The sequence below is a fragment of the Pseudopodoces humilis genome, chromosome 1, assembly GCF_049639895.1.
Source record: "Pseudopodoces humilis isolate 2021_Gansu_Grassland_sample_001 chromosome 1, ASM4963989v1, whole genome shotgun sequence".
Classification (NCBI taxonomy): Eukaryota; Metazoa; Chordata; class Aves; order Passeriformes; family Paridae; genus Pseudopodoces; species Pseudopodoces humilis.
This window is the reverse complement of record NC_142200.1, coordinates 87,987,835-88,015,670: the sequence shown is the minus strand read 5'-3', so window position 1 is coordinate 88,015,670 and position 27,836 is coordinate 87,987,835. Positions and strand designations below refer to the sequence as shown.

General features: G+C 40.5%; 1 protein-coding gene across 1 annotated transcript in view; it reads left to right on the top strand.

Moving 5' to 3' along the window:
- The window catches only part of ELOVL2 (ELOVL fatty acid elongase 2), a 51,350-nt gene that overhangs the window by 9,539 nt on the left and 13,975 nt on the right, over positions 1-27,836 (top strand). Inside the window, exons 2-3 of the mRNA XM_005525293.2 lie at positions 14,340-14,403; positions 19,653-19,840. Coding sequence (XP_005525350.1) covers positions 14,340-14,403; positions 19,653-19,840 — 252 coding nt within the window. The remainder of the gene's footprint in view (positions 1-14,339; positions 14,404-19,652; positions 19,841-27,836) is intronic.

Genomic DNA, 27,836 nt, shown 5'->3' with positions numbered 1-27,836 from the left:
GTGGTGCTTGACTTTACAGGTCAGCTTAGGCTGATCCTGTCAGATGATCTTCCTGAATGCTGAAGAAAGCTAGCTGTGTGAAAAGCCTCCACCAAGAAAGCCGATCTTCTAATACTGGACATAATCACAAAGGCACAAGATGTGTTGCAGGACCAGCAATACCCACTGAAGTACTGGATGTTTTCTAGTCATGTTTTCTTTACATATTATTAGATAGTGTGACTTGTTTTAGAATTATTCGTGGCTTTTTTTTTTTTTTTCTTCTTTCAATCAGCAGTTATGGGCAAATGGTATTTAGCTTCAAATGATAAATTAGAAGATAAATGTCTATTACAATTCACAAGCTTGAAATCCACTTGATTTAAAATTTAACATACAGATTTTAGAAGTAGATATTTTTTACCTAAAACTTCATGCTTCTTTCCCAGAACAATTTATGCTCCCAATTGAAAAGCTTCCTGTAGTGAGTTTTGTGCCTGCATTTGTCACACAGACAGTTTTGTACATGGGTAATGACCTCGAAGTGAAATTGAAAGGCTTTGCATGTGTTGGAAGATTAAGGCTGAAACCTTAGAAGCTGGGATGTGAACTCTCTAATCCTCAGCAGCATGCTACAAACACCTCCCCTCCTCCATTCTTTTCCTTCCCCTTTTCCAACTTACATCCCTATAAATAGCTCAGGAAAGGTTCTATCCATTTGGGCACAAACTACAAGAAATGGCGCAGCAAATGAATGCAAACTAAGAAAAAACATTTCTCTAGTGGGCAAAGGAACACACCCAGATCTCCTTTGCCAGTAAGAACAAGAACAGCTGAGTTCTTTTAAGCTGCTGTTACTTTTGAGGACGTGGCTGAAGCAGGATACAACATGATCCATGTTACCAGTCCCTGCATGGAGAGCAACAGATAGAAAACATGCATACACGTACCTCAAACTTAGTTATCTTGCCTGAGTCCTGCAGTCCTTGATTTTGAACAGAAATTATGGTTCAAGGGCTCCACTCCTGGCAGTGGGTCCAGTGAGTCTGGCCCAGGGTACTGTTATATCTGTGTGGAACTCTGCTGATCTCTCCAGCAGCCAGCATGGCATGTCCCCATAACGTGTTGGGTTATAATTGTGCTATGAACAATTATAAATCTCATAAATCTCCTGCTTCTTACAGGGGCAAGGGGATGGGAATTCGTCCTGGTTTAATGTCCTTGTATAATTCAACAACTTGAGCAGGTTAGACAGAGTATGCATCAGGGTAGATTTTGCCTTTGGGCAGGTACTTAGCCTAGTTTGACTAAGTTTTTATAGGTGCAATTTTCCACAAAGGAAAAACAGCTGGGCAGAATTCATCTTAGTAGATTTAATGTATAAATAAGACACTCAGTAGGGGGTTTGGGGGAAAAAAGCAAACACATGAACATTATTATAGATGTGTATAGATAATATTATTACCTATAATATTCATCAATATTATAGATATTTGTGGGTTTTAATCTGACTTTGTTCCTTTCTGAGCTTTCTGAATTTACAGAGGTCATTAAAAATCTTAATTTAGAGGTATTTGTTTTATATAATTCTAGTTTTACTGTTACAGTGAAAAGCTTGAAAGTATGACTACTAGACTGTATAAAATTATGGAAACAAGAGCTTGGCAGCTAAGTTCAGTAGAAATGCAGGGTAGAGGGGGTTTGATTCAGGGGATCTATACTAAAGAAGTCACCACAAGCTAGCCAAAGATATGAACACCTCTCTGCTCCTGTTTCAGCTGTGCCAGCTCCCAGGCACACAGCACCATTCCTTTGCAGCAGGTCGTGCACAGCTCACATGAACTTGGTACAGTGTATTTTAAGAGCTCCAGTTTAGATAGTTTCAATTGACCAATCCCTTTATCTGAAATAGGTAACAGCTGTAGAACCAGCACTGCCAGCAGCTCTGTGGTGTCATTCCCAGCCCAGGGGAAGCAAAGCTGAGAAGCCAGTGCGTGGCAGTCCAGCTCTCCAGCCAGCACAGTGGCTTTCATGGTACTTAAAATGCCACAGATGTTTAGCTCTGACTTAGTTTTTCTGCATGTTTATAAGGAGTTCGGGGCAGTTAAATAATGGCATCAACTGGAGACTCTTTTACTCATGAGGATGGACATGTTTTCAGGGCCATTATTTGTTTCTGAAAGAATGAGGTATCCTATGATGCAATTTTCTATTTATGCATGGAACCTTTTATATTTAATACAGGCTTCTGTACACATTCTATATCTATGGCAACTTTAAAGTAATTCAGGCATAAGAAATTAATAGGAGTGAATTTCACAAATTCATAAGAAATTGACTATGTGTACTGTACATGGTTAAGTGATGCAAACAAAATCTGCTGCATTTCATTCATATTTTTACGGACAGCACCTGTAGCATTTTGTATGTTAGAAGTGCATTCGACTTCATACATCCTGACTATGAGACTTTGTTACTGGTTTGAAAAAAGTGTTAATTACATGTATGTAGGGAGCTGTCCGTTTTCCCAATATCTCTCATAGTTTTCCATTTTTTTTTTTTTTACATGCTTCACAGGCTGTATTCAATCTTCTACCACTCTTGTCCTTAGCAAAAGTGTGTCTATAAAGGGAATTAAAACTTCAGGAAAAAGTCTGAATTAAGTAATTATTTGGTTGATATTTTACAAGTTGAGTTTTTGACTTAGAGTTTTCTGAAGGGCTGCTGACAATTGCCCATCAAAGATTATAAAATATAAAAAGCACCCTAGTATTTTATTTAATTTTTATATGTTTACATTTTAGTACTTTATTTAATTTCTTGTCTTTTAAAGAGAAAAACACAGAGCCCTGCTTTTAAGCGTGCCCAGAGGAACTAGAAATGCTACCCACACAGATTTACAAATACTCCTGCCTGTTCTCCCCTGCCAGCAGCCAAGGACCCCCCAAGGTACAAGCTGTTTAAGAAACTCAGGCAAAACTGTTCAGTGGGGGAAAGCCCCAGACAGGCAACATATTTTATAAAATCCTTTTTGATCGCCCTGCCTGTATCAGGAGAGGCAGGCAGTCCCTTGCACATTAATCCCTGCCGTGGGGACACAGTTGCAGACATCTGGGACGGCAACCAAGAAACCTACTTCTTTGGCATAGAGTGCCCTTTGTCCTCCTGCATTGCCAGGATTGTGGGAAAACCAGAGCTCTTGCTTTTGGATTTTTCTGGGGGGGTTTGTTTTAGTTTGGGTTTTTTTGTAAGGTTCTTTGTCCAACAGGACATGAGATTGTGTGCAGAGGCTTAAGATCTCCTATTTGTCTTAGATAGTGAAGTTTGTTGCCGCAGAAAATGAAGAGATTTTCACAGTACTAGAAAGGATATGTTGTCAGCTTGTGCCTGTTTCTTTCTCCAGAAAGAACGACCAATTGTGTATGCCAAGCACAAAATAAAGTCCTGCATGCATTATACTAACTTACGAAATCAGCTTTTCAGCAGCAACAAAATCTGTCTGCAAATAGTGAGGAAAACAAACTTATCAAGATATGGCATACTGAGAAAACTGAGCTGCCGTGTAAACTTGTTGTTGTAATTCTCCCCTACCATTTCATTTGCTCTCTGTGCCCTTTTTGTTTACTTATTGTATGGGTCTAAATATAGGATGCAAAATATTTGCTGCAAAAACCATGTAGTAGCACATGTGGCAAATTTTGGGCAAACACTCTATACCCAGTATATATTTAGGGAATATTCTATTCCAAAACTAAATAGTCTGGCAAATCCAAAGCCTTAGACGGATGATTGCCTCCTTTGTTTTGGTAGAATTATTTTCCTGTGCTTCTCAAAGCGCAGCTGGCTGTCTTGCACTTTTATAAGGACAAATTGTTTACTGGTTCTTCATACACAGTTTGGTGTGTATCCTTTACCAAGCCTAGCTGTTTGGGAGCAGGTAAGTTAAGCTGCAGGCTTTCGTATTGCTGATCTAAAATTAATTTTGACACTGATCTGTCTTCCCAATGCCTTGGAAAGTCAACAAGACCTGAGCAGACAATTAAGAAAGCAGCCAAAACAGAATTAACTTCTTTCTAAAAAAAAAATCATTGGGGTTCTTTCCTTGTAAATTTAAGACCTGCCTGCTCCAAAGGAAACTTTCTGTTATTCAAGCCAGAACCTGTTCCCAAGGATTGTTGCTTTGCTTGAGAAAGTGATGTATTCACTCAGGCTGTTAGAAGGAGGCAGAATTTCTGTCTACTCTTTCATTTTTAACTGATTGTCTTTTTGTTTATTCCCTCACAGCCAATACATTCTTGTCACATCATCACAGACAGGAATTATGGAATTATGGTCCAGCTCAGGTCATTCTGTCATTTTAAATCTGATTGTTAGAGCGAAGGAAAATGAGGTCAATAATTGCTACCATTTTCTTGGGAGCTGGCAGGCCACATCTGAGGTCTCCCTAGAGAAATCTTCTTTAATTACAAGTTAAGCTGATGTTCCCCTGTGTAGCAGGTAGAATTGAGCAGGATTACTTTTAAAAGGATTGCACTGATCTGCTTTGGTGACAGTTTCATTTTGAAATTCTGATAACAAGCAAGAGGATGGATTATAAAGATACGGTTCTTGGGAGTGTACATGACTGACAGATACTGCAAATTGGGCCACAGCAGCAATTCTTTCTTTTTACTCTTCTTTTAAGGCCATATAAGATCTATTTTAACAGCTGAAATTGGCTTGCATTATTTTAGTGACCACTTAGAATGCTCACAAAGAACAGAGAGGAAAAAAAAATCATTCAAGAAAGGGGATTTTTCACTTGGAGACACTATGACCCTCAGCCTTTGATAAGCTAGAGAAATGAAAAATGTGTAAAGGCAGAATGCTTTCAAGCTCTTCAATTATGAAAGGGTTTTGTAAAACCAAGTAATTATTAATGGGTTCTTAAATCACTTTTCTTCTAGCCCATGCAATTGCAGTGCAGAAATCTTCCAAATTCCTTTCCCTTGTACTTTAATAAAAACCAAAAATCTTTAATAGCTGATTAATTTTGTGAAAGCAATTTCTCTCACAATAACTGATCTGACAGTAGCATGAGTGGTAAAACAAGTCTTGCCTCATTTTGTGTGAGTAGTTAATATTTTCTGTGACTCCCAGCAGGTTGCATAGTCCAGAAACAAGACTGATGTCTGAAATAGCTCACATACTTACAGTGTTTTCACTAAAATTCTTCTGCCTCTTAGTGCTTTCTCACCTGTGGTATTAATGGTGTTTTAAGCTGATTTGAATCCTGACAGAAACCGTAAAGCACCTATTCCTCCATCCTTATTCCCATGTCTGGGATGAGCAGGTGTAGCGCTGAGAAGGACTACAAAACAAAGTGAAAATAGACCTCTTGTTAAACAAAATTTAAAATCCCAAAGCAGGAGGAAGCTAAATATTAGTGTGCTTTTATCAGAAGTTAAAGTCGGGAGTATGTTGGCTCCCCAGCTGAAAACAGCTCTAACTCTCATTTCCAGTGTGAGTCACCAACCATCAACCCACAACTGATCAGGCTTGAGAGAGAACTGTTCCTCCAGCATCTCCTGGTTGTAAAGACCTGTCAAACAGAACTGAGGTGTTTGCAAAGTGCCCACTTTGGGCAGCAGTCCCCAGAGCCAGGCAATCAATTTTCAGGAGTTTTACAGCAAGTAAAGTGTTGCACAACTCACTTCTCGAATGTGATGGCACTAAAGCAATACATGCTGGGCTTTGGGCTTTCATCATGCATTGTTATAAATTTGTCAGTACAAGACAGACAAATTCCGTCCTTCACTACAGCTAAAATCTGGCATTTTCAGAGAGCCATAAGAGCTCTCTTTGTGATACCTCAGACAAGTTAAAACCCAGTCTTTTGGAGGAACAAGCTAAAAATAGAAAGCAGGGTATTTTTGTTAGCTAGGAAGAGAGAATGAAAGCACAAATGCAAAGCTTTTACAGTTTGATCTTCATTTTGTATCACATTTTTTTAGAAAGGTGAGTGTTAGAAGATACAAAAGTAAATTTAATTATTTTTCCTTTCATTGCATTGGGTTATCATCCATTGCATTTTCTCTTATATGTGAGATAGTTTTACCAATCCCTTAGCTGTTGTTTCAAACACGCAGCAGCAGGAAGGGCTGTCTACAGATTCACACCTGTAAAAAGACAAGAAAAAATTCAGCAGTGAAGGTGTATATTGCAGCTGTAGATGAGAGGGATTATAGCTGGTGTGGGGTGTGCATCTGCACTGTGGTTACAGCCATGAGCAAGACGGGGTGCAGACGTGTTTTGGAAAAGGCCAAGCATAGCAGGTCTCCTTGGGTCACTGCCATTCCGAGGTGACCAGCTAAAGCCTGGCCTGGAGCTCAGAGACTGAAGCAGAGCGTGTTTGCTGTTTTGGGGGCAATGAGCAAGCTCAATGGGATCTGCTTCCTCAGGGTGGGGAACACTTGTACCCACAATTTGTAATCACAAGTGCCATGTGGGCAGCAAGGCAAAGGCTCTGCCTTTAGTAGGCCTCTGCTTCTCTTAAAGGTCTCTGTGAGTAATACTCAGGGAGCCACAAGATGCCTAAGGAGGGCTTGTTAAGAGAGCCATGTGCTCTGACTCATCTGGGGGCCACCCAAACTCACACTCCACAGAGGAAAGTGTGGAAGTTTCTCAACCTTCAAGCTGCAAAGTCATCTGCTTCCCTTTCACCAGAAGGAAAGATACCACAGGAACAGATACTGAGGGATGGGGCTGGCTTTCTGCCACCAGCTGCTTTAGCAGAAAATGGGAATTAAGCCAGGGGAGGTGTGTGCCAAGTCCCTTCTGGCCTTACTCTTTAATGTGATAGTTTCTGTCTGCCTGTGGGAGCTGTTGGTTTGACCCTGCTGTTTCTTCTGCTGTGGGCAATGACAGGGTCCAATTTTCTGGGTCCACAGTTCCTATTCCTAATGTTCTGGTCTGTTTTGGGTGTGAAAACACCCACAAAAAGTATCATTGGCAAAAATGGAACTGCATAAAGGTGACCTTATTCACCAGAGACACATGGAATCTGCACAGAAACTTGGTTTAGGTGCACATTTTCAAAAGATCAGTTTCTAACTTCCCAAAGAGCAGAGACGTATTAACAAGAGGAACGATTTCTTCTTTGAGCAACCTGGTCTAGTGGAAGGTCCCTGTCCATGGTAGGAGGGTTGGAGCTAAATGATCTTTAAGGTCAAATTATTCTTCTAACTAACTTGAACTCATACCTGACATCTTTTTATGACTTTCTTAACTGCTTGGGTTGGCACATTCCCCTGATTTTTTGAGGGCAGTCAGCCATCACCACCATCAAAGAAAAGGGAAAATTTGGAAGTGAAGTAATTCATCTCTACATCTGGATTCTAGTTCCTGCTGTGACACATACTTAAATTTTCCATAGGGAGACAAAATCTGTAGTTGCAGAAAAATAAATTCCAGAGTTAACTGCTAGTCTGAGGCTCAGGGCAGATTTAGAATGCAAGCTGAAGGTTCACTGACAGATTAAACAGAGAGCAGGTGTGAGCACTGGCACACCTGGCATGCTGGCTGCTGCATGTATCCAGGTACTTTCTTTCTTATCTTGGCTGTGTTTGCAAGGGGAAATACTTGTTTAGGTACCCAGCTCCAGAAACACCCACTGGCAACTGAGAGGGAAGCACTACAGCTTCCCTACCACCCTCCAGAAAGGGAGCTCCTGTACCCTCTCCAAGCCCATCCATCTGCACAGTGCAGGTCTTGTGCCTTGAATATGGAGCTTATGCATCTCCCTTGGGACCACAGAGCTCATCGAGACACCTCAGCAGCACACACTGCAACACTACACCCCAGACATCTTGGACGATTCAACTCTTTCTTGAAAGATCTGTTTGAGTAGAGAGAACACGGAACTAAAATTGAAGATGAAATCAAATTCAATTTTCTAGTGTAAGGAGCATCTTTTAGCATGCTCCTGGTAATTCAGGCAGTCAAATGTTCTGGTTCAGGTTTGATGCAAATACTAATGGCAGCCTCCTGCTTCCCTTCAGGCGTTGCTAAGCCCTGTGGTAAAATTTCTCTGGGTAGCAATAAACTAAGAGGATCTGAAGTCAAGCCACCTAGACAGCTCAAATGCCAGATGAAACCTCTGGCTACATTCAACTGTGTCTTTCCATGCTTATCAAACTTCACATCCATTCATTTTTCATATCAGAAATGGCTATCCAGTCTTCTTATTGAGGAATCCTCTGAAAACTGCATTTTCTTCCAGGCAGGGTAACCTGAGCAGCTACTCAGGGAAAACCTGCAAGCCTGCCTTCCCTTTGCAGCTACCTTCCCCTTATCTTTACATCCTCAGTAACACCATCATCAACTCAGCTCTCTCTTTGGTTACTAAATCGGCATGTGAGAAGGTGTTCAGAACTTCTTGCTGTAATTCCTGATCAAATAGCTGTTCTCAACTCCCTCCAGAGAAAACCAACCAATTTGATGCATCAGTTCCCCCACCAGTTAGTTTGCTTTGTCAGAAACAGGTAGGCCTGCAAGCTCCCAGCCTCACCTAGGCTGCTAACCTGCAGTCAGTGATTTCCGAATACATGCAAAAAATAACCCTCAGCTGCAAAAAAACTGTCACAAAAAGTGCTGAATTTGGTAATATCAACTGGGGAAATGTCCAGACACTTGCACATATGCATGCAAGCTTTAGCAGTGGAATGAATCACATATTGCACAGTACGAAAAATTAATGGGAGTAAAATATGACCCGGTTGAAAAACACTGAAAATCAAATAAAATTTTTCAGACCAGACACAGCTCTCAGTAAGACCTTTTAGAAATGCTGTATGTTTCTCAAACACAGACAGTGCTTATTCTATGCTACATTCAAAGATACTCGTAAAGTTTTTTAAATTATTTACTGACTGCAGTAACATCTTTCTTTCATGGAGTGCATACAGTTTAATGTGAAAGCCTTTAAAAGAAATAGGAAGAGAAAAGAAACATACAAAGACCATTCATTTTTTATTTTCTATGCTAAAGCTGGAAGAGCCTTTTGTTTTCTTCCACCATATGGTATTTTTCAGAGATTTTTACATTACATTAAAATGTATTACACAGCTTGCATTTCCAAAACAAAGGTACAGCTCTCTCTTTTCTCAGAATTCTAAAATAATTACTTAAATATTTAGATGGAGTAGTTCACACTTAGTTCTTTTCGTAGCTATTCTTCACTATTTTCTGCAAAGCAGGAGCACTACCAAACATTGTACAGTATTACATGGGCACCTTTCCAGACCCTGACCACTGGCAGGACTTCCCTCACTTCCCTTGGCTTCAGTCACTTCTGTCACACCAAATTACATGCCTTTGAGGGAGGGATGGAGGAAGGATTCAGGCAGTGAGATTGCTGCAGCAGCAAAAACCTCTCCCATGGGTCCGTCTTACATTGGCAGAAGAGCCCTTTAGCCAGCCCAGGTTACCACAGAGGGCTGTGCTGCTTCTAGGGGCTCTGGCAACACCTCTCTGCTGGATAAGGCTTTTGTGGCACAGTCCCTAATCCTGGTCAGCCCCCGGACTGGAGAGAATGTCCCAGAATGTGGGACACAGAAATTACCATGTCAAGTAAGGACTCCAGTTTCTGTTTGTTCAAATGATTAATCTAAAATGCTAATAAGGAAGATCTAAGACAATGTCTCATCTAGATATTTTTCCCCTCCCATCCAGTACATCCATAGCAGCAGTCTCATGCCCCAGCTAGTTGTGTTTCTCTCAAGAGCTCATTCCAGCTTGTTCCTACTCTCTGTGAGATTATCTAGCAGTGAGATTCATATATTAAATATAAATTACACAAAGCAGCAGTTTATTGTCAGTTCCTGGGTGTCCTGCCTCCCAATTTCATTTACTATCTCCCTTTTTATAAGATACAATTCGTAGCAACATGTGTCTCACCTTTCTGCCTTCAGCTTCAACTTTCTCTGCAGTTCACATATAAATCCCTAAATAAGTGCTTTATTTTGGTTTTTTTTGGTTTTTTTAACATGTGTTTCCCATACAGATATAACACACAAATCATAAAGATGACAAAACCCTAGAAGGTTGTCTGAAACAGTATGTGATGATTGTCCCTCATTGTACATCTTTGTTAAGGAGTAATTTTAAATGCTTCAAGCAATAAAAAGCTAAACAATTTAATCTATAAGCAGTTCTGAGTTGGACTCAACTTTGCTTCATTTCATCCACTATTTCAGCCATTCTAGAGCCAACACTACCATTTACAAAATCTTCTTTAATATGGTAGCATCTAATACCAATTTCTTTAAACATGCTGCTAAATTTGGATTCATTCCAGTACTTCTCAGACACTGGCTATGTACAGAGCAGAACTCTTCAGGGAATCAAGGAAAAAATCACCATTTAAATAATAAAAATCATGTATGCATTTTCAATCAGGGTGGTTTAAAATATCACTGTTAGCTCCAGGAGCTGTATCAGAGAGCAGAGGCTGGCACCCATTTCCACTTTAAGTCTGAAATGAGATCTTGTTTTGTACAGAGTATTCTAATTCCTATGTAGCTGTGTAAGAACAAGCGATCTCGGATTTTTGAGGTGCTGCATGACATTCAAGGCTTTTGAATTAAAAAAATACCAAAACAAACCAACAGTAATACAAAAGGTTTCCAGATAGCATAAGTAAGATTAAATGCAGTTTACTCATCTGTAAGATGTTTGCTTCAGAGGCTTTTGTCGTGTTTCTGTTGGATCCAGATGGCCTGGTTTATAGAGCTATATAAAGGGAAATCTGAATCATTAGAGGCAATGTTTCCATTGGACAATAAATAATGCCTAATGACAGATCATTGGTATTTCTGACAAATCAAAGTTATTTTGATATTGTTTAGATAGCATTTGCCAAATTTTTACATAGCTTATACAACTTATGCTAAAACTACTAGAAAACCAGCAGATATTGGTCTCTCAATGAAGACCAACACTTACAAAGATTTATAAACCTATAGCAAGAAGTGATATATTATTTACATACCCGGTGACTTTGAAATTCTGTTTTAGGTGCAATGACATGAGAACTAATTCACTTATGTGCACTGTGCCACCTATTCCCTTACTTACATTTCTGTGCAGAAATACTGAAATATCTCATCAGAGAGATCTCTGTTGCTTTATCATCATTGACTTTATGCTCCCTCCAGATCTTTCCATTTGGGTGATTTGATTTGCTCAGGTAACCTACTGTCTTTTTAATAGGTTTAGGTAAATAGATCTTCCACAAATCTGTCCAAAATCCTGCCAAGGAATATACATTGCTAATACCCAGAGCAATGTCCTGTACAAAACATGAAAGACATGAAACAACATGAAAGACATGTTAATCTTTAGCCTTGTAACCCAAATACCTTCGTTGATAAAGGCTGTTACAGTGATTTGCCAGAGAGAAGTGAGCTGTCTGAGCACATGGATTTGTTCAGACTCGTTTTATTTACTTTTCTTTAGAAATGTGACAGATCATGTTGAGCAAGACATTTGCATCTAATGTGCCCAGAGCTACTATTAAGGACATGTTCTAAACCCCAGAAATACAGTTTAGTCTCTTGTAGTAGTGTTGACAGGAAGATATCAAGACTAGTCACACAAATTTACCTACCTTTTTTTAAGTAAGATTTTTTTTTTCCCAAACTATTACCACTGGTTTTAGGTATATAAACAAATATGTTTTCTAAAACAATGTTACAAATCCATATCTTGTAAATCTCTATTTTTCTTCCTGTAAACTAAAATAAGCTGTACAATGTTGAAAGAGAGGCAAAGGCTAGGACATTCTTAAGAAGAATATTTGTTTCCCTGCTGTACCTCTTTGAAAAAGTTCTGTTCTCAAATTACCAATGAAGACAAACCAGGCACTGAATTTTTGTAGTGCTTATTAAGATAGATGGGAACAAGGTTGTCAGCTGGTATAAGTCCTCACTGTGTCATTTAAGCACACTCATAAGGAGGTAGATTTAATTTCAGACTGGCTCATCTACTCAGTATGCTGTCTGCTCATCCTAACCAGGTGTAAGAGGTTGCAAGTTGGATCAATGAAGGCAGTAACCCGTGTTGTGTTGGAGCACTGATCTGCTGGAGGGTGGGAAGGCTCTGCAGAGCAATCTGGACAGGCTGAATCAATGGGTTGAGGCCAATGGTGTGAGGTCCAACAAGGCCCATATGCAGCGTTACAGGCTTGGCGCAGAGCGGCTGGAAAGCCACCCTGTGGAAAAGGACCTAGACCAATTGACAGATGAAATGTGAGGTAGCAGTGTGTCCAGGTGGCCAAGAAGGCCACTGGCATCCTGGCTTGGATCAGGAACAGTGTGGCCAGCAGGAGCAGGGCAGTGATCATCCCCATGAACTCAGCACTGCCGAGGTCACACCTCGAGTGCTGTGCTCAGTTCTGGGCTCCTCACTACAGCAAAGTCATTGAGGGGCTGGAGCGCGTCCAGAGCAGGGCAGTGGAGCTGGGGAAGGGTCTGGAGCACAGGTCCTGTGAGGATCAGCTGAGGGAGCTGTGAGTGTTTAGCCTAAAGAAAGGAGGCTCAGGGGGAACCTTATTGCTCTCTGGAACTGCCTGAAGGGAGGGTGTAGCCAGGTGGGAGTCAGTCTCTTCTCCCAGGTAACCAGTGACAGGACAGGATGAAGTGGCCTCAAGTTGTTTAGGGGAGGTTTAGATTGGATATTAGGAAAAATTTCTTCACTGAAGGGGTGGTTGAGCTCTGGAACAGTCTGACTGGAGAAGTGATTTTATCACTATCCCTGTAGGTATTTAAAAGATGTGTAGATGTGGCACCCAGGGACATGGTCTAGTGGTGGAGTTGGCAAAGCTGGGTTTACAGTTGGACTTGATGCCTTAAAGGGCTTTTCCAACCTAAACAATTTTATGATTATTTTCTTTTATACTGCTCTTTCTTCTTAATATTCTACAATTCCTCTTCCTCCATCTAACTGTTAGAAGCATTCAGTAGCTAATTTCCATTTCAATGCAGCTGAGAATAGGTTTGTCTGCAGTATTTTAACATAAAAGGAATATACATGGTGTTTTACTTTGTTCTGGACACGTAAGGTTTATTTATGTAATGTAAGCATGAAAGCAAATAACTTTGCATGCTCATTCCTACAAGTCACTCAAATCCATTACAGTATTTTTTCCCAAAGCAGTCTGTTAAGTCTAACCACAAAACCATTAAGCACAGGAGTAGGTCTGTTTCAAATTAATACAGCAGGTGGGCACATCACAGACTAACAGTAGTGTGGCATTTCCCAAAAGGGAGGATCATTGTCATGAAATAATAACAGAACTACTGTGTAGCTCAAGGAGATAAAAATGGAAGCACATTTTTTCCTGCACCTGGAAATTGAGTCATCTCCTGAGACAGAAGCCATCATTAGGCTGCTACTGTAATTGTCTGAAATTCAAAAAATACCTTTCTTTATGGGCTGTAGCCAGGACACTTTCCTAGAAGCTAGTTTAATTTTCCTCAGTGCTGTGAAGTATGAGAAACTTTTTTGTGTCATGAATCATCAGTTTCTTTTGAGCAAATCCTTTTTGTTTGTTTGTTTAGAAAAATACATACTTCTAGTTTTGGGGGTTCTGTTGGCTTTTTCTCCAAGAAAACATGAATGCAACAACATCTTGCAGAGACAGATTTATAGCCTAAGGTGCTGAAAGAACTTCTCATTACCACATGTTCACAGAAAATCTGTCCACTTTGAACAATCTGAGGACCAAAATCAAGAGCAGAAGAAACAGAAGGAAGGGGCTTGGGAATGCCAGGAGCTTGTCCCTGCCCAGATGACAGCCCAGTCCCAGAAGAGGAATAGAGAGGCCAGGGCTGGACCTTCCAGTGTGCAAATATAGTTCTTCATGAATCAAATCTGTTAATGGTGTCTGCAGTTCAGGCTGGTGTGGAGATATCCAGCATTCAAATGCATCCACAGCAGTTCCTGCCCTGCAGCGAGGCTCAACATCACTCTGTATCTCTCTCCTCAGCCTGGCCACATTTTCTCAGTGCTGAAATTAATTCACAGGTAGATTTACTGTGATATTTGCTGGTTTTCATATACCTTAATTTCCCTTGCTAAAGAGTTCTGGTTTGGGCAGTTTCCAGCAATGAGGCCTGTATTGTTATCTAGACCACAATCTGCCCTAAATTAATTTTTAAAGGGGTTTGAGGTATTTTCATTATACATGATATTGCGTACTTTGAAAATATTTGTGCATGACAAACTTTTTGCAAGTTTATTGCAGGTTTTTTTTTTAATTGTATTCTCTCTGTGACCCAGAGATAATGTCTTTTTCACATGTCTTTTTCCATATTTTTTAGGAGACCCTGAAAGCTTTTGACCGGGAAGTAAATGCATTTGTGGACTATATGTTTGGACCTCGAGGTAAGCTGCTCCACTTACAGCCCTATAAGGAAATAATACTTCTAGAGATTACCACACAAAAAATTTCTAATAAATTTGCTGAGCAACTTCTTATTGAAAAATGTAAACTAGGCAGAACCACAGTATTATCAGGAAGACACAGTTATTATAGCAAATCTATCAATGCAATGATTTGTGATTCCTTTGTTTCTGAGAATACCAGAGAAAGTCAATTTTACATCCTAACAGGGACTAAAAAGCCTGAAAGCCTGGGTCTTTCTGAAAGTGGAAGATCTGGTTTGGGACTGATTGTCATTTGTAACCCAGTTTCTTTGGTCCAGCTGCTTATTAAATTGCCTAATTCAGAAGGATGCTTGGAGCAAAAGCAACCTGCAGGATCACATACAAAATTTCAATAAACTAATATATTGGGTGGGAGAACAGATGCATCTTTTGACTTCCTATTATTGCTTTCTGGAACAGTTTGAACAAGAGTAACTTAAATAATTGTTGGTTGGAGGTGCCTCATGCTTTGCTAGGATTGAAACAAGTAAGTAAAAAAACCCTCAAACCTAAAATAAGACTGCAGGCAACGTTGAAGCATCACAGTCAGGGTTAAGAGAGCCGAGCAAATATAAGAAAGGGGTGAGACAGGAACTTGGACAGGACACAGTCTTCACAGCAGGTCCCTGAAAGGTCACCTTGTTGTTGATAGGGCTGGGCTTAACTTCAGGAATTGCCTTGCAAACTTCTACCCATGGCTGAGTCCAGAACTGCTGCTTGTGGGAATGGATGCATGATTATGGATTCCCATTTTTTTGCAGTAATGTTCTCGCTGTTTCTGTTTCACAGAAAGAGTTCTTGCTTAATTGGAAGGAAAATGGAAAGATGTAGTGTTCTTAAACACAAGAAATTCTAATTTTTCTTAGCTGGCTGGCTGGCTACAAAATCTTTTCCATCATGTCTAGAGTAGATATGAAGTTTGAAAGAAAGATTTCCAGTGAAGAAACACTGAACAGCTTGGGAACTGCAGCAGAAGTGGTTAAAGCAGAATAAGTTTTATTAATGGCTTCTACAATAGTACTTTTAATATTAACAAAGAAATATGATCAGAAGAATGAAAGCACTACTTTTTGGTGTTTTGTTTTTTCCCAAATGGACATGATGTTCTCTTTCATTCCTCTTTCCTTGTTGGTCCAGAGAAATTGTCTGAAGGAATAAGCTATAGTTGATCCAATTCTGAATAGCACAAAGATCCCTTGAAGTTTTAATAAAGCCCTTCAATTAAACAAGTGTTATTTGTATTGCTTGCCAAGTACATCACCATCCTTCTTCAGATATCAGTACTGAAATATCTTTCTTTGTCCACGCCTCTGCACTCTGATCTTTAATTTAACTGGTGGTTAATGACACAGTATCATGCATTTCCTGAATAGTATATCTCCCTCCAGTGTGCTTATCCACATAAATAATTCACATAAATAATTCACATAAATAATTCACAATAAACTGCAATCAGTTTTAAATCGAATGACCCCAAGATGAATATCTAATGAATTTGAGAGCTTCCCCAAACATTTAAACCCACAAACCATTCCTCTTCTTTCTCTCCACTGATTTTCACCCACAGTACACACTTCATTCAGCAGCAAGATGGATTAAAAGGATAGATAACAGCACTCTATTATTTTAAAAACCGATCCCCTGTTTATTGTATATATTTTAGGCTGTAACTCCTGAAATACTTGTATCACTATGCAGTTCTTTGTCATCATTACCAGCTGTGTCTGAGGGCACTAGAAGAGACAGAAAGCCACGCTCTGGTTCCCAGAGGCAATCTCTGTCACATTGGGAGCACCAGGTTAACACATGCTGCAGTGCTGCCCGACTAGAATGAGGGCCAGACTGTCAGAGATCTGAATTTGATTTATAAATATCAGCATATTTTGTACCTTCATTCACTGGTATTAGCTGGGCTTTGTAGACAGCTTTACATCTGTGTCTGCTTTTGAATTAGTAGAACAAACCCATTGGATCAGGGAACAGCAGCCATATTCCTGCCCATGGGTTTTGTCTCTTAATAAGGGGTGGTCTTACAATTTGGTGTTGGTCCATATTGTTTTTGTGCTCAAGGCAAATTGAGAACAAGTGAAATAGCAATTTTCTTCTCTAAGAGATATTTTTTCCAGGCTAACCCTCCATCTGCAGAGTATTGTTTGGTGTTATGCAAAATTAAGTAATATTGAATTGCAGGAGCTAAATCTAGTTAACTGGTTGTTTGTTTTACCTGTGAAAGAAACAGAGGTGGTCGAGATGTATTTTTTTAAAGTTACAATAAAGTAAAAAGTACTTTTCCTTAATGGACTATGATCAGTAGCAAGGCACTGGGGCAAACCCATCTACCCTCTGCTCCTTAAAAAGGACTGACTCTACTCAGATACCAACTGGCCAAAGCTATACAGGAACTTGAATCAAAATGTTTCTAAACCTCATTGATAAAAGCCTGATATGTTTAAAGAGCCTGGGAGGCCTGCCACTCATTTAGAAGGAGCCAAGATTTCACCCCAAGGGTTTGGCACATCATGGCCAGTGACTGTGAATGAGCTTATTCATGGAGCGATCAGAGCTTGTGGGCGCCTGTTCCTTCCCCTGCTGTAGTCCAGTGCTTTCCCACTGTGACTTTATTCACTGCTTTGGTCTCAATTTCAGGTGCTGTGCAAGTTCAATACTGTAAAAATAATCCTTTCTCCTATCGACAGTGTAACTCCATAGTACTTGAACACGGGGATTTAACTGTCGGTCAACAGAAATACTTTTCATCTCTCATTCTTCAGATAACTTCTTTTGAAATACATTCCCTTTCCTCCCCCATCTTGACACATAAAAACCTCCCTCTGCTTGTCATTCAGGGTTAAGTGGAAGTGGAAACAGAACAGTCACGTTCCTTGGCTGCCCTTTATAAACCACTTCCTGCCAGAAACTCTTACTCTTCAAGGTATTGAGGTCATGGTGGGAAATATTCAGGAAGGGTACATGCTTTAACAATTTCTCTTGAAACTGGAATACTGTAGAACTTAAAAATACTTGACATGCTGACCTGAACAAGCACACAAGTTCTGCTTTTGTGTGGATCAGCCCACATGCTTGTGGCCACTCACAGCAGAATGAAAACTTTCTGAGGGCATACTGGGGCAGAATTTATTTTCTGTAGTTTAATTTGTATTCTGAACTCTTCTAAATATTTTTCCTCTTTGAGCAAACAGGCAGTTTTGTTATCTACTGATGCCTATTTGCCTTTGTGTATGTAATCTTTATGCATCAAGTTTTGCAATCCTCGAATGGGAGACTTTTCCTTAGATAGCAGTCTTGCTATCATGACTGCTCTCTACATCTTCATTTAGGTTTCCAATTAAATAAATTAAATCCTTATGCTCCTAAAACACACACTTTTAAGACATCAACACTTAAACACTCAACCTTTACCTGTCCTATGACTCCTGCATCATGTTGAGAGCCCATAAGGGAGCAGAATCACTTCTAAAATATTCATTCCAGTGCTTCACATGTGGCTTGTGAGCTCTAAGAGATTGTTGGAAGTGTTTCCTTCTCACACTGAGGTGATCCAAATAAGCATTGAGATCTGAAGACAGACAACAGGCGTTCTAGCTTGGTAACGCACAACAAAGCAAGGCTGCCGTAAAAGGAAGGACTGTGCTGTTGTGACTGCTTTAATCCTACACCTCTCTGCTTCTAGAGGTTCTTGGGAGTCCAAGAGGGAGAGTCAAAAGCAGGAGAGCATTGGGCTTCCACGGTGGTGGTGGCCTGCTTGAAACTCTTTCCTTTGAAAGGGTTAGCAGCCCTCGTGGAATCCAAATTCAACAGACGAATGTTACAGCCACTGCAGTGGAAGCAAGGGGGGAAACAGAGGAAAAATGTAATGAGAAAGAAAGCTGGTGTTCAAAGCCTCATATGCAGAGTTTTTATTACTCTAACATATGTAAAATTTCACTTTACATATACCTGTATGCATGTATTTCTGAGGAAGGCATTTTTGGAAAGAATACAGTACAGCAAAATTACAAGAAATTACTAAATGTTTGGGCACATTTACTTGGTGCATCATCCATTGCCCAATCTTTTCCAATTTCAATACAGGCAGAAAAACAGGAAATTTTTTTTTTCATGCGCTGTGAATAGCTTTCCTTTTACAATTTTTTACACAATCTTGGCCTTTGTAAAAAAATAATGAAGTAATTTAAACATTTTCAAGAGCAAAGACATCTTTCTAAGAGCAGAAAGAACTACTTTCTGTGAGACCTGCACAATGACTCCTCACTGACTTCTTTACTCCATAAGTCATTGTAAAAACTAGCTGTGATGCCCCCTTGTTCTTTCCATAGGTAAATGGCTGAAGAATTTTGCTATGGAAAATTGACTCTAGATTTTGCTCCATCTTGGAGTAAGAAAAAAAAGAAATGAAGAAAGCACATCCCTTTCACTCACAGCATCCAGTTGCTCGTATGACAACAAAGCGGTGCCTCCAGCTTGGCATCTGGGATTAGGCTTTGCTCATATACACTGAACTATCTGATTACTGCCAATGGGATTACTTGTGTGAATAAGGCAAGCAGGATTTGACCTTAATATTTCATTTCAGGACCAGGCAAGTGGGACAGAAACTGCGAGAAAGCAAGCCCTCACCAGCCAAAAATCTTTGATAACCATCAAAGTAAATGTTTGCCACTTGCTTTTCATATTTAACATTTTGGAAAAGTCTTCCCCTTGTATCAATGTTTTCTAGTCAATGCTATATACACCCTCCTACCTGTATGGCAAGTGCAGAATTAAAATAACATGTGAGCTGGCAACATTACATGCATACTTTGTATTTAATACTATCTGCAAATTGTCTCTTGAGCAGATTAAGATAGAATTTAAATAAACATTAAGTTAAAACATTAACTAAAAATTTTTAAAAGCATGTAAGAATAGGGTTTTCCATTTCATTTTCTCTTTACTATTAAAATGAAGTGATATAGGTGACCTTAAATAATTAGGGAATTCCATGCAGTTTTCAGCCCACATTCTCTGAGATTTAGCATGCAATATTGGTAAGTTGAAAACAATGGATAGCTCTTGTGAGTAAAGAATGGCTGATTCCATCTCACACTTTTTAGCAGACTCTTTTCATGATGTGTTCTGCCTAATTTTAGCAGTACTTTACCATAGCTTTCTTAATTGCCTGCTCCGTGTGTTTCTTTTTTTTTTAGATGCCAGGGTTAGAGGATGGTTCCTTTTGGACTCTTACCTTCCCACGTTTTTCCTTACTGGAGCATACCTACTCTGCATATGGCTGGGCAACAAGTTAATGAAGAACAGGCCTCCTTTCTCTCTCAGGCCTCACCTCATCGTGTATAACCTGGGCATCACACTGCTCTCCTTCTACATGCTCATAGAGGTAGGTGCTCTTCCATGCAGCACGGCTGAGGAAGGTGACCAAGATGCAGTTCTTAGCAGAAATATCTTAGAGACAGGTGGTTTTGCTAGGAAAGTTTAAATCAGCAGCAAAATAAATTTAATGTTAAAAAGTCCCTTCTCATCTTAGATCTTGGCATGTTTTGATCGTCCTTCCTGAGCTACAGTCCACACCTGGGGACAGCTCTTTGCTGCCAGGACCGTGTCCACAAGCATAAATTTGAATCTGCAGCAGTCACTCAGCTCAAACGTGCCTATACTGTGCTCTTCGAGGTCCTGAGAACCTTGTTCTTCAGCACCCATGAAATGCCATTAAAAAAACCCTGTTGGGTTTTATTCGTATAACTGTCTGTGGAATGATTTTTCTAGGCCCATGCTTAAACACAAATAGATTTATAGATGAGAGCAAGTACTGATTTATTTATGGTATTGGCAATTCTGTGTTATTTTTCTGCTCTTGTGACTAAGAAGCTTTCCTCATGCAGTCAGAGAGTAAAAGACAGATGTTAAAAACTTACCACTTCATCCAAAAGCAAGGGCTGTGGGGCTTGGAGGCTGCATATGGTCACACAGATTATTTCCCAAGTACTTATCAGAAAGGAACATGCTCAGATGATTCAGGATCCATTTAGAACCGGAAGAGAGGTTTGAATGCACCTTATGATTTTTCAACAGCAGAGGATTCAGACAGTGCCTCTCAGCAGACATGTGTGGTTTTGCCACTACAAAGGAAAACAGAAGGCAGAAGTCAATGTTTGGGTATTATTTGGGAGCTGCCCCTTCTCAGCCTGCTGATAACTGCGGTGCTTTTAATATTAAGGTGTTAACATACATTAGTTGAAGCCCTTAAAAACAAACAGTAGGAGACAAAAGGCACAAAAGCTTTTTTTTTTTTCCTAATAAAGTGACCCTGGTCATAAGAAGCCCTGGCTGAAGAATGTGCTTGATTTCATGGCGTGGTCTGACACTGCTGTGTTGCCTGCACAGCCTCACAGCATTTCTCACTCCCAGGGCTCTCAGCCACAGTTTCCACCTTCTTCTGCTGGCTGGACAAGAAACCTTTCAGAAACCAAACAGGACACCCAAAGATTTCAAGTTTAAAATTGATTTGAGCTAAACACCAATTGTCTGGCCTGGTCAAGCAGCTGGGGAGCAGTTTAGGTTTGTGCCTTTGTGCAAAGGACTGATGGTGTTACAGAGAGCTTTATCCTGGCCCGTGCTCCAGCTGGCTTTGCAGGCTGCTGTGGGTGTCTGGGAGTGAAGGATAAGGTTTAGAGCAAAGGAGAAACCAGCACAATTGCTGGAAGGTTTGATGACTCCACAATGATTGTCCTCCAGAATTTAAATTAGTACTTTGATGTTTAAATCCCCATTTTGCTTGAAGGTATACAGATAACTGGCTGCAGTAGCAGGACTCAGCAAAAAGGATTAACTGACTAGAAAACAATACTGCTGTACTGCTTTCCCCTTTCCCTTGCAGTCCGATTTGGCCTGGCACAAGTAAATAAATGGAAGAACAAAGAACATCTTAGCAGGTCTCATTTGCATGAATGAAGCAAATTTGGTTTTAGCCACCTTCACATTCTGGTAGGAACTGTATTTAGCCACCTCCTGTTCAGCTGTCTTCCTGCTTCATCCTTCCTGAGTCCAACTTTGCTGCAGACAGTTGCTGAGTTATGTTAGTCCTCAGATAAGTCCCTTGAGACCTTGATTCTGAGGCTGGAGGCTGCTGATTTACACCTCCCAGACTGCTGCTGGGCATGGCTGGCAGAGCCAGCTCACAGCTCCACATTCTGCAAATTTGGGAACCCAGGGAACATGATGGCTGATCTGCACTGCCAGCTGTTCTACTGCAGATTTCACTCTTAGCTCTGGACTGTCAGCCAGGCTGGTTTTACACTGTACAAAACACACTTCCACAATACTGGCTCTGCATTTTCTTTTAGTCTACTTCCCTGGCTCCTATCACAGCTTGTCCTGTGAAGGAGCGGAATGGAAGTTAATACTTGCAGTCTGAGGTAGCCTGCACATCCCTGCTGAAGAAAAACAGGCAAATGGGAGAGCAGAAATCATCTTCACTGCCAAATAAAGTCATAGTGATTTCAAAATCTCTAATTTCCAAAGCTTCTCTCTATGCTCCTTATTCTCTCAGTCTTTTGTGGACAGTAAGCTCTTTAAGGCCAGAGTTACCTATATTTAGCACATTCTGCATAGTGGTTCCTTATGTAAACACAGTTGATCCTTGCAGTGACTGTGATTTGGGATCAATTCCTGGTTAGACACAACTACAACAGTTGTTTTATTCCTCCGTCCTCTCACTGCATCTAAACCCCTCTGTCTCTGTATAGGGGAGAACTCACAAAACAAAAAGCTGTGCAATAGAGATAAAACACATTCCCCACACCCCACCAAAAGAAACCCCCATAACCAACCACCATTGTTTTGTTTATAAGGTGCCACACAGCATTTCTTGCAGTAGCTGCAGAACGTAGGGGTTGCTTCTTAGACATTCAGAATAAAAAAAAAAAAATCTCATTCACAAGAAAGGGTGTATCACAAATCCATCACGTGGGACAGGCTGTATTTGAATGAGAAACGTGGTAAACCTACAGATGGGTGTATCTGTGTTTCAGTACTTCATCTCCTCACCTTCATCTCCTGATTAGTTATAGTTGGCACTTCATGACAGTTGATTTGTGCAACCTCAAGGCAAGAAGACAATGGTTACAGCAAAGAGTCATAACAAAAGGGCTGTTTTAAATCTCCAAGGGCAGATTCCTCTTTTGAGGCAGAGTTCCATGCACTGCACTGTGGGCACGAACTATCCGGGAGCCGATTTTATCTCTGAGCTTTGAGGCCAACCAATCCGCAAAGTACTTGGAGGAACAGCTCCAGGACAACTCTAAGATGTGCCATTAGCATGAGGTCAGACACCCCTACGATGGCCGAAGGACAAGGTCTAAAGATAAACAGCTCTGCCCAGCTGCTCTCATCCTGCTGAGATGTCTCAAAATTTTTGAGTCAACAAGGAGTTAGGTGCCTCTGAGGGCCTCCCAGAAGGGCAGCTTGTTAGACCTTTAGACTTGTGAGTTAGGCAAACAGATTTTCCTGGAGTTGTCAGGGGTGCTCAGGTGTCAGGGGTGCTTCCCCAGCTGAATATGAAGTTGGCACTTGGGTTTGGAGCACATTTTTTTCAAGTATCTCATGCTTAGACAAAGGTCCTGTGCTTAAACTGGGCAGGCTGCAGGGGGGCTGCTGAGGAAGCAAAAGACAATTCCTTCCACCCTTGCTACTACCAAAGAAACCCACGTCAAAATTTGTTTATTGTTGTGTACTTTTCTGTATCAGTAAGTGCTCACAGACCCAGATCAACTCTACTGATCCAACAATTTCTAGAACATTGTGAAATTCTGTATAAGGAAAAACAGCTAGCATCTTTTTACTTTAACAAAATTCAAAACTTTTAACAATTTTCCTTAAGAAATATATGTCTTTTCTCTGCATAAATATTTGCTTAAGATGCTAAAATTACCAACTATGAGCAGTTTTTCACAGCTTACTGTGAAAAAACACCACATCTGTGCATATGTTAAAATTGTTTCATGTGCTTACGAACCAACTTCAGGGATACAAACTGAGGCACCAGAGGCCAAACTGTCACAAGTTCAGTGACAAATTAAAACTTGAAACACAGGAGACCGGTGCTGATCTCTGAATTCTGAAATTACTCAGGTGAGGATACTCTCTCTCACTAATAGGAATAGACATAATCTCTGCCACAGTCTTAGGCTGCTTTCCCCAGCAGTATCACCTCTGCCCTATTTAAATCAAATCTCAGCTGGTCATCAAGGTCTCACCCAAGTCCTTCTGTTGATCAGGTACTGAGAAAACCAGGACACTAGCACCATTTGGGTCAGATTAAAAAGGAGATCTAGAGATATGTGTCATTAGCAGAGGGGTGGCGTGATGTCTCAAGCTGCCTGTATCCCCAGGTAGCTTCTCAGACTTATTACAAATCCATGGGATTTGTAAGCAAGTAACCACATCCATGTGGGGAAGCAGGACTTGCATGTGAGCACCCCTCGTTTCAGAGCAAAGGGAAAAGAGCAGGACTCACAAGTACCGCCAGCCCAGTGCATTAACCTTTCTAGAGGAGCCAGAAAAAAAGTCTTCTACCTTGCAGGATTAAATAAAATAAAAAGCAGTAAGTCAAATGCACTTTAGCTGTTTCTAGGAGCTAAGAATTCAAACCACATTAAGTCCAGTTTCTGAATTATAGCCATAACTTGCATATTCATCGATACCAAGGTGGTGTGAGGAGTCCCAGGAGTGCCAGAAGGATCAGGGCCATCAGCCACCACTTTTAGCCCTACACACTGCAGTGGAGATTATATCTCACATATTACTAGAAAGTATAATGCCTGAATTAGGCATAACGGGGAGAAACAAAAGGAACAAATCAAAAAATAGTAGGAGCACTTAAACTCTGTTTTATTCCATCACTATACTGGCTCACATCAGAAAGATTTGCTTCCTATCTGTGCAAGTGTTAAAAAGATGGAGCATGTGTAGCACAAGTTCTAAGTAAACTTTTAAGGGTGCAGACAATGGGGAAGGGTGAAAAAGATCCTAACCAATTCGAACTTTCCTGGAATTTTACTGTAGAAACCCACCTTCAACGTAATCTTTCTTTTGGTGTTTGTTTTGTTTTGATTTTATTTGGGATTTTTTTGGTTTGTTTTTGGTTTGGGGTTTTTTTGTTTGTTTTGTGGGGGTTTTTTTGTGGTTTTGATTTTTTTGGGTTTTGTGGGTTTTTTTGGGGGGGGTTCTTTGGTAATTTTGGTAATTTGTTAGATTATTGTTTACTCCTTCATTAATTGTTCAGAAGTTAACAAATGGAAATTAAGTACAGAAGTACAGACAGATTCTAGATCCATCAGTATTGGTGCTTGAGGTGAAGGCTTCCTTTGATGCCTTTATTTAGTACTGAGAGACTATTTGTACCTTAGGGCAGCAAGAGAAAAAGAACAAAGTGAGAAACCTGAAGAGTTCAGGTGCACTTCTCTATCATTTGAAGAAAGGAGAAGTGGGGAAAAAAAAACCTAGAGAGCAAAAGGTCACCAAGAGTGCATTGTAAAGCAGAGAAATGTAAGGTCAAGAGCAAACAGCTCTTTTGATCAAGTAAGAACTTTGTGTGAATGGAGTGAAATTACCAGGTGTTCCTCTGTCTTAATCAAATGATTTGTTTGGAGAGCTGAGGAGCTGACTTTGCTGTCCTTGCCTGCAGTTATTCCAGCTGGGCATGTCGTCCTCACATCTCAGTTTTCATCCTCTGTGCTCTCCTTGTCTTTCATACTGACCTTTCTGAGCTCTGCATTTCAGTAGAATATTTAACATGATCATTGGAAAAGGCAGTGCTCTGGATCTCTCATGCACATTCAAACAGAATTCAGTAGAACCTTATTAGAAAACAAGAATAAAACTTCATATGATGAGGTTTTCCATATGTGCACAGCTTCTAATGCCATCAGTGGTACCACAAAATATGATAGGGTAGCTATTCAGAGCAGATGGCATCAAAGACTCATGAAAAATAAGCCTAGACAGGATTTCTTTTAGCCTATCCCGCTCTCCCAGACAACAGCAATACTCAAAGTGGTTACCATCCACAACTGATTTCAAGTAATTCTGAAGTCATTATTTCACTAATCCTTCTATCAGGCTCCCATTTACTTAAGGAGTATTAAATGGAACTGACTAGTATATTTCTCAATAACATGGCTTTACATTTGAAAGAGTTTTTGTTGATAAAAAGAAATTCAAACAGTTATCTAAACTTCACTTGGGAAGGGGCTCTTATTTTTTGTCATCATGTCATGAACTTTCCGACCTAAAAACAGGAAGAAAGCATAGGACCACATATTTCCTTTGCTCTGGAATAACCAGTACCGTTTTAGCTACTGTGCTCCAGTTGGAGGAGACATCCAACTTAGGGTCCAGCTGTATGTGCTGCAGGTCAGGATAGCAAACTCCAGTAGGTGCATTAAAGAATTAGACAGTCTTTTGGGGGGAGACACCATGCACACAATTTTTTGACCTCTAACAAGACCTATGGAGAGCTGGAGAGCCTCACCAAGCAGTAGTCCAAAGCACACTTTTCACAGTTCTGTCCCTGTTAAAAGTATCTCAAATGCATCATAAAGAGGAACAACAAAATATTTCTCCAGTGATAATTCTTGTGGAGTGTTTCCTATTCAGCACCTGGATTTGTTTGGCACAACACCACCAGTAAGTTTTTACATGTGGGGAAACCATGGCACTAACCAAGTGGCAAGGCTGGCACATTCTGGAATCTCCCCATCCTGGGCTGAACCATCAAGCCCACGCTGCTTCCCTAAAGGGTTTTAGTCATGCCAGACTACAGCTTATCCAAGATCTTCGAGGCATAAGGGCATCAATCTGGAAACACAGGCTGTTCTGCATCTCAGCTATCCATCTAAAATCTGGGATCATGTCACAATTCTTGGAGTCCTGTCTAAAGATAGGTAACCTCTACAGAGAGATATTCTTCAATAAATACAATTCACAGATGATTATACAATTTAATATTTTAGCCAAAAAAAACCCCAAACAAACCCAAAGCCCTGCCTTAAAGCTTTCTAGGTATTTTTTAGGACTGAATGACAAGTCAAAGATGATTAGTGGTATCTTCCTCTTTTCACTGGGTTATCATGTAAAAGTGATGGCCTCAGTAGCCTTGTGGCATGCTTCACCCCAGCCCCTTGGGCATGGCAAGACAGTTGCATGCTTGTGGAAGTGGGTCATGTAACAGTCAAGGAGCTGATTTCTCTCTTTAAAAACCAAAAAAAGGAAAAACACATGCGGTTATCAATCTGGTCTCTGGTTTTAGACACTGATAATCCTCTCAAGCATTCAATTCTAAAATAAATTTAAGATAAAAAGGAAAATATAATTTCTCTCTCCTTCCTGAGACACTGCCCTGAGTGACTCCCTTTCCTTGGGATGTGGCCATCAGGTAACTGCTTTCAGGACTATTTTATCCAAGTCTATAGATCCAGGGAGGAGCTGCCATTCACAAAGGCTAACAAAAGTCTCCAGTGGCCAAGGGAAATAAGTGATTCACAGCAATGCAAGTTAAGCTTTTCTTTGTGCTACACAGGTAGATTAGTCTCCTTTACTTGGTCTAGTGAGACTTCAGTTGCTTGAGAATAGTGGTCATATCAAGTTGTTTTAATTGGTCTGGTGGCTGGAGTGCCTCAGAAAACCCAGTGAAACATCATACCCATAATAACATCTTGCTCTGTTTTTTTTTCACAAGAAGGATACTGGTGCTAATACTCCTGCTCTGAACTTTTAAGAGGAATTTTAATTACTTGAATACTAACTCCATTATTAGTTTTTAGCTTTCCCCCTTAACTGTTTCCACCTAGACAGACCATATACTGGATTGAACATTTTACTTGGAAGGGACCCAGAGCAACCATCTATAGTCCAACTGCCTGGCCATTTCAGGCATTTCATTTAACTTTTCTGACAAAAAGTTAAAGCATGCTGTTAAGGACACTGACAAAATGCCCCTTAAACACTGACAGGCTGGGAGCATTGACCACCCCTCTAGGAAGGTCAATGGCTTCCTCTAGGAAGCCTTTTCCAAGGTTTCACCACCCTCTCAGTAAAGAATTGCTTCCTAATGCCCAGTCTAAATCTTCCCTGGTGCAGCTTGGAACCATTCCCACACATCCTATCATTACATCCCAGGGAGTAGAGCTCGGCACCTCCCTCCCCCCTTCCCCTCCTCAGGAAGCTGCAGAGAACAATGAGGTCACCCCTCAGCCTCCTTCTCTCCAAGTTAGACAAGCTCAAAGTCCTCAGCTGCTCCTCACAGGACTTGCTTCCAGCCCTGTCACCACCCTTGTTGCCCTCCTCTGGTACCTTCAGGGATCTTTGTGACCTTCTTA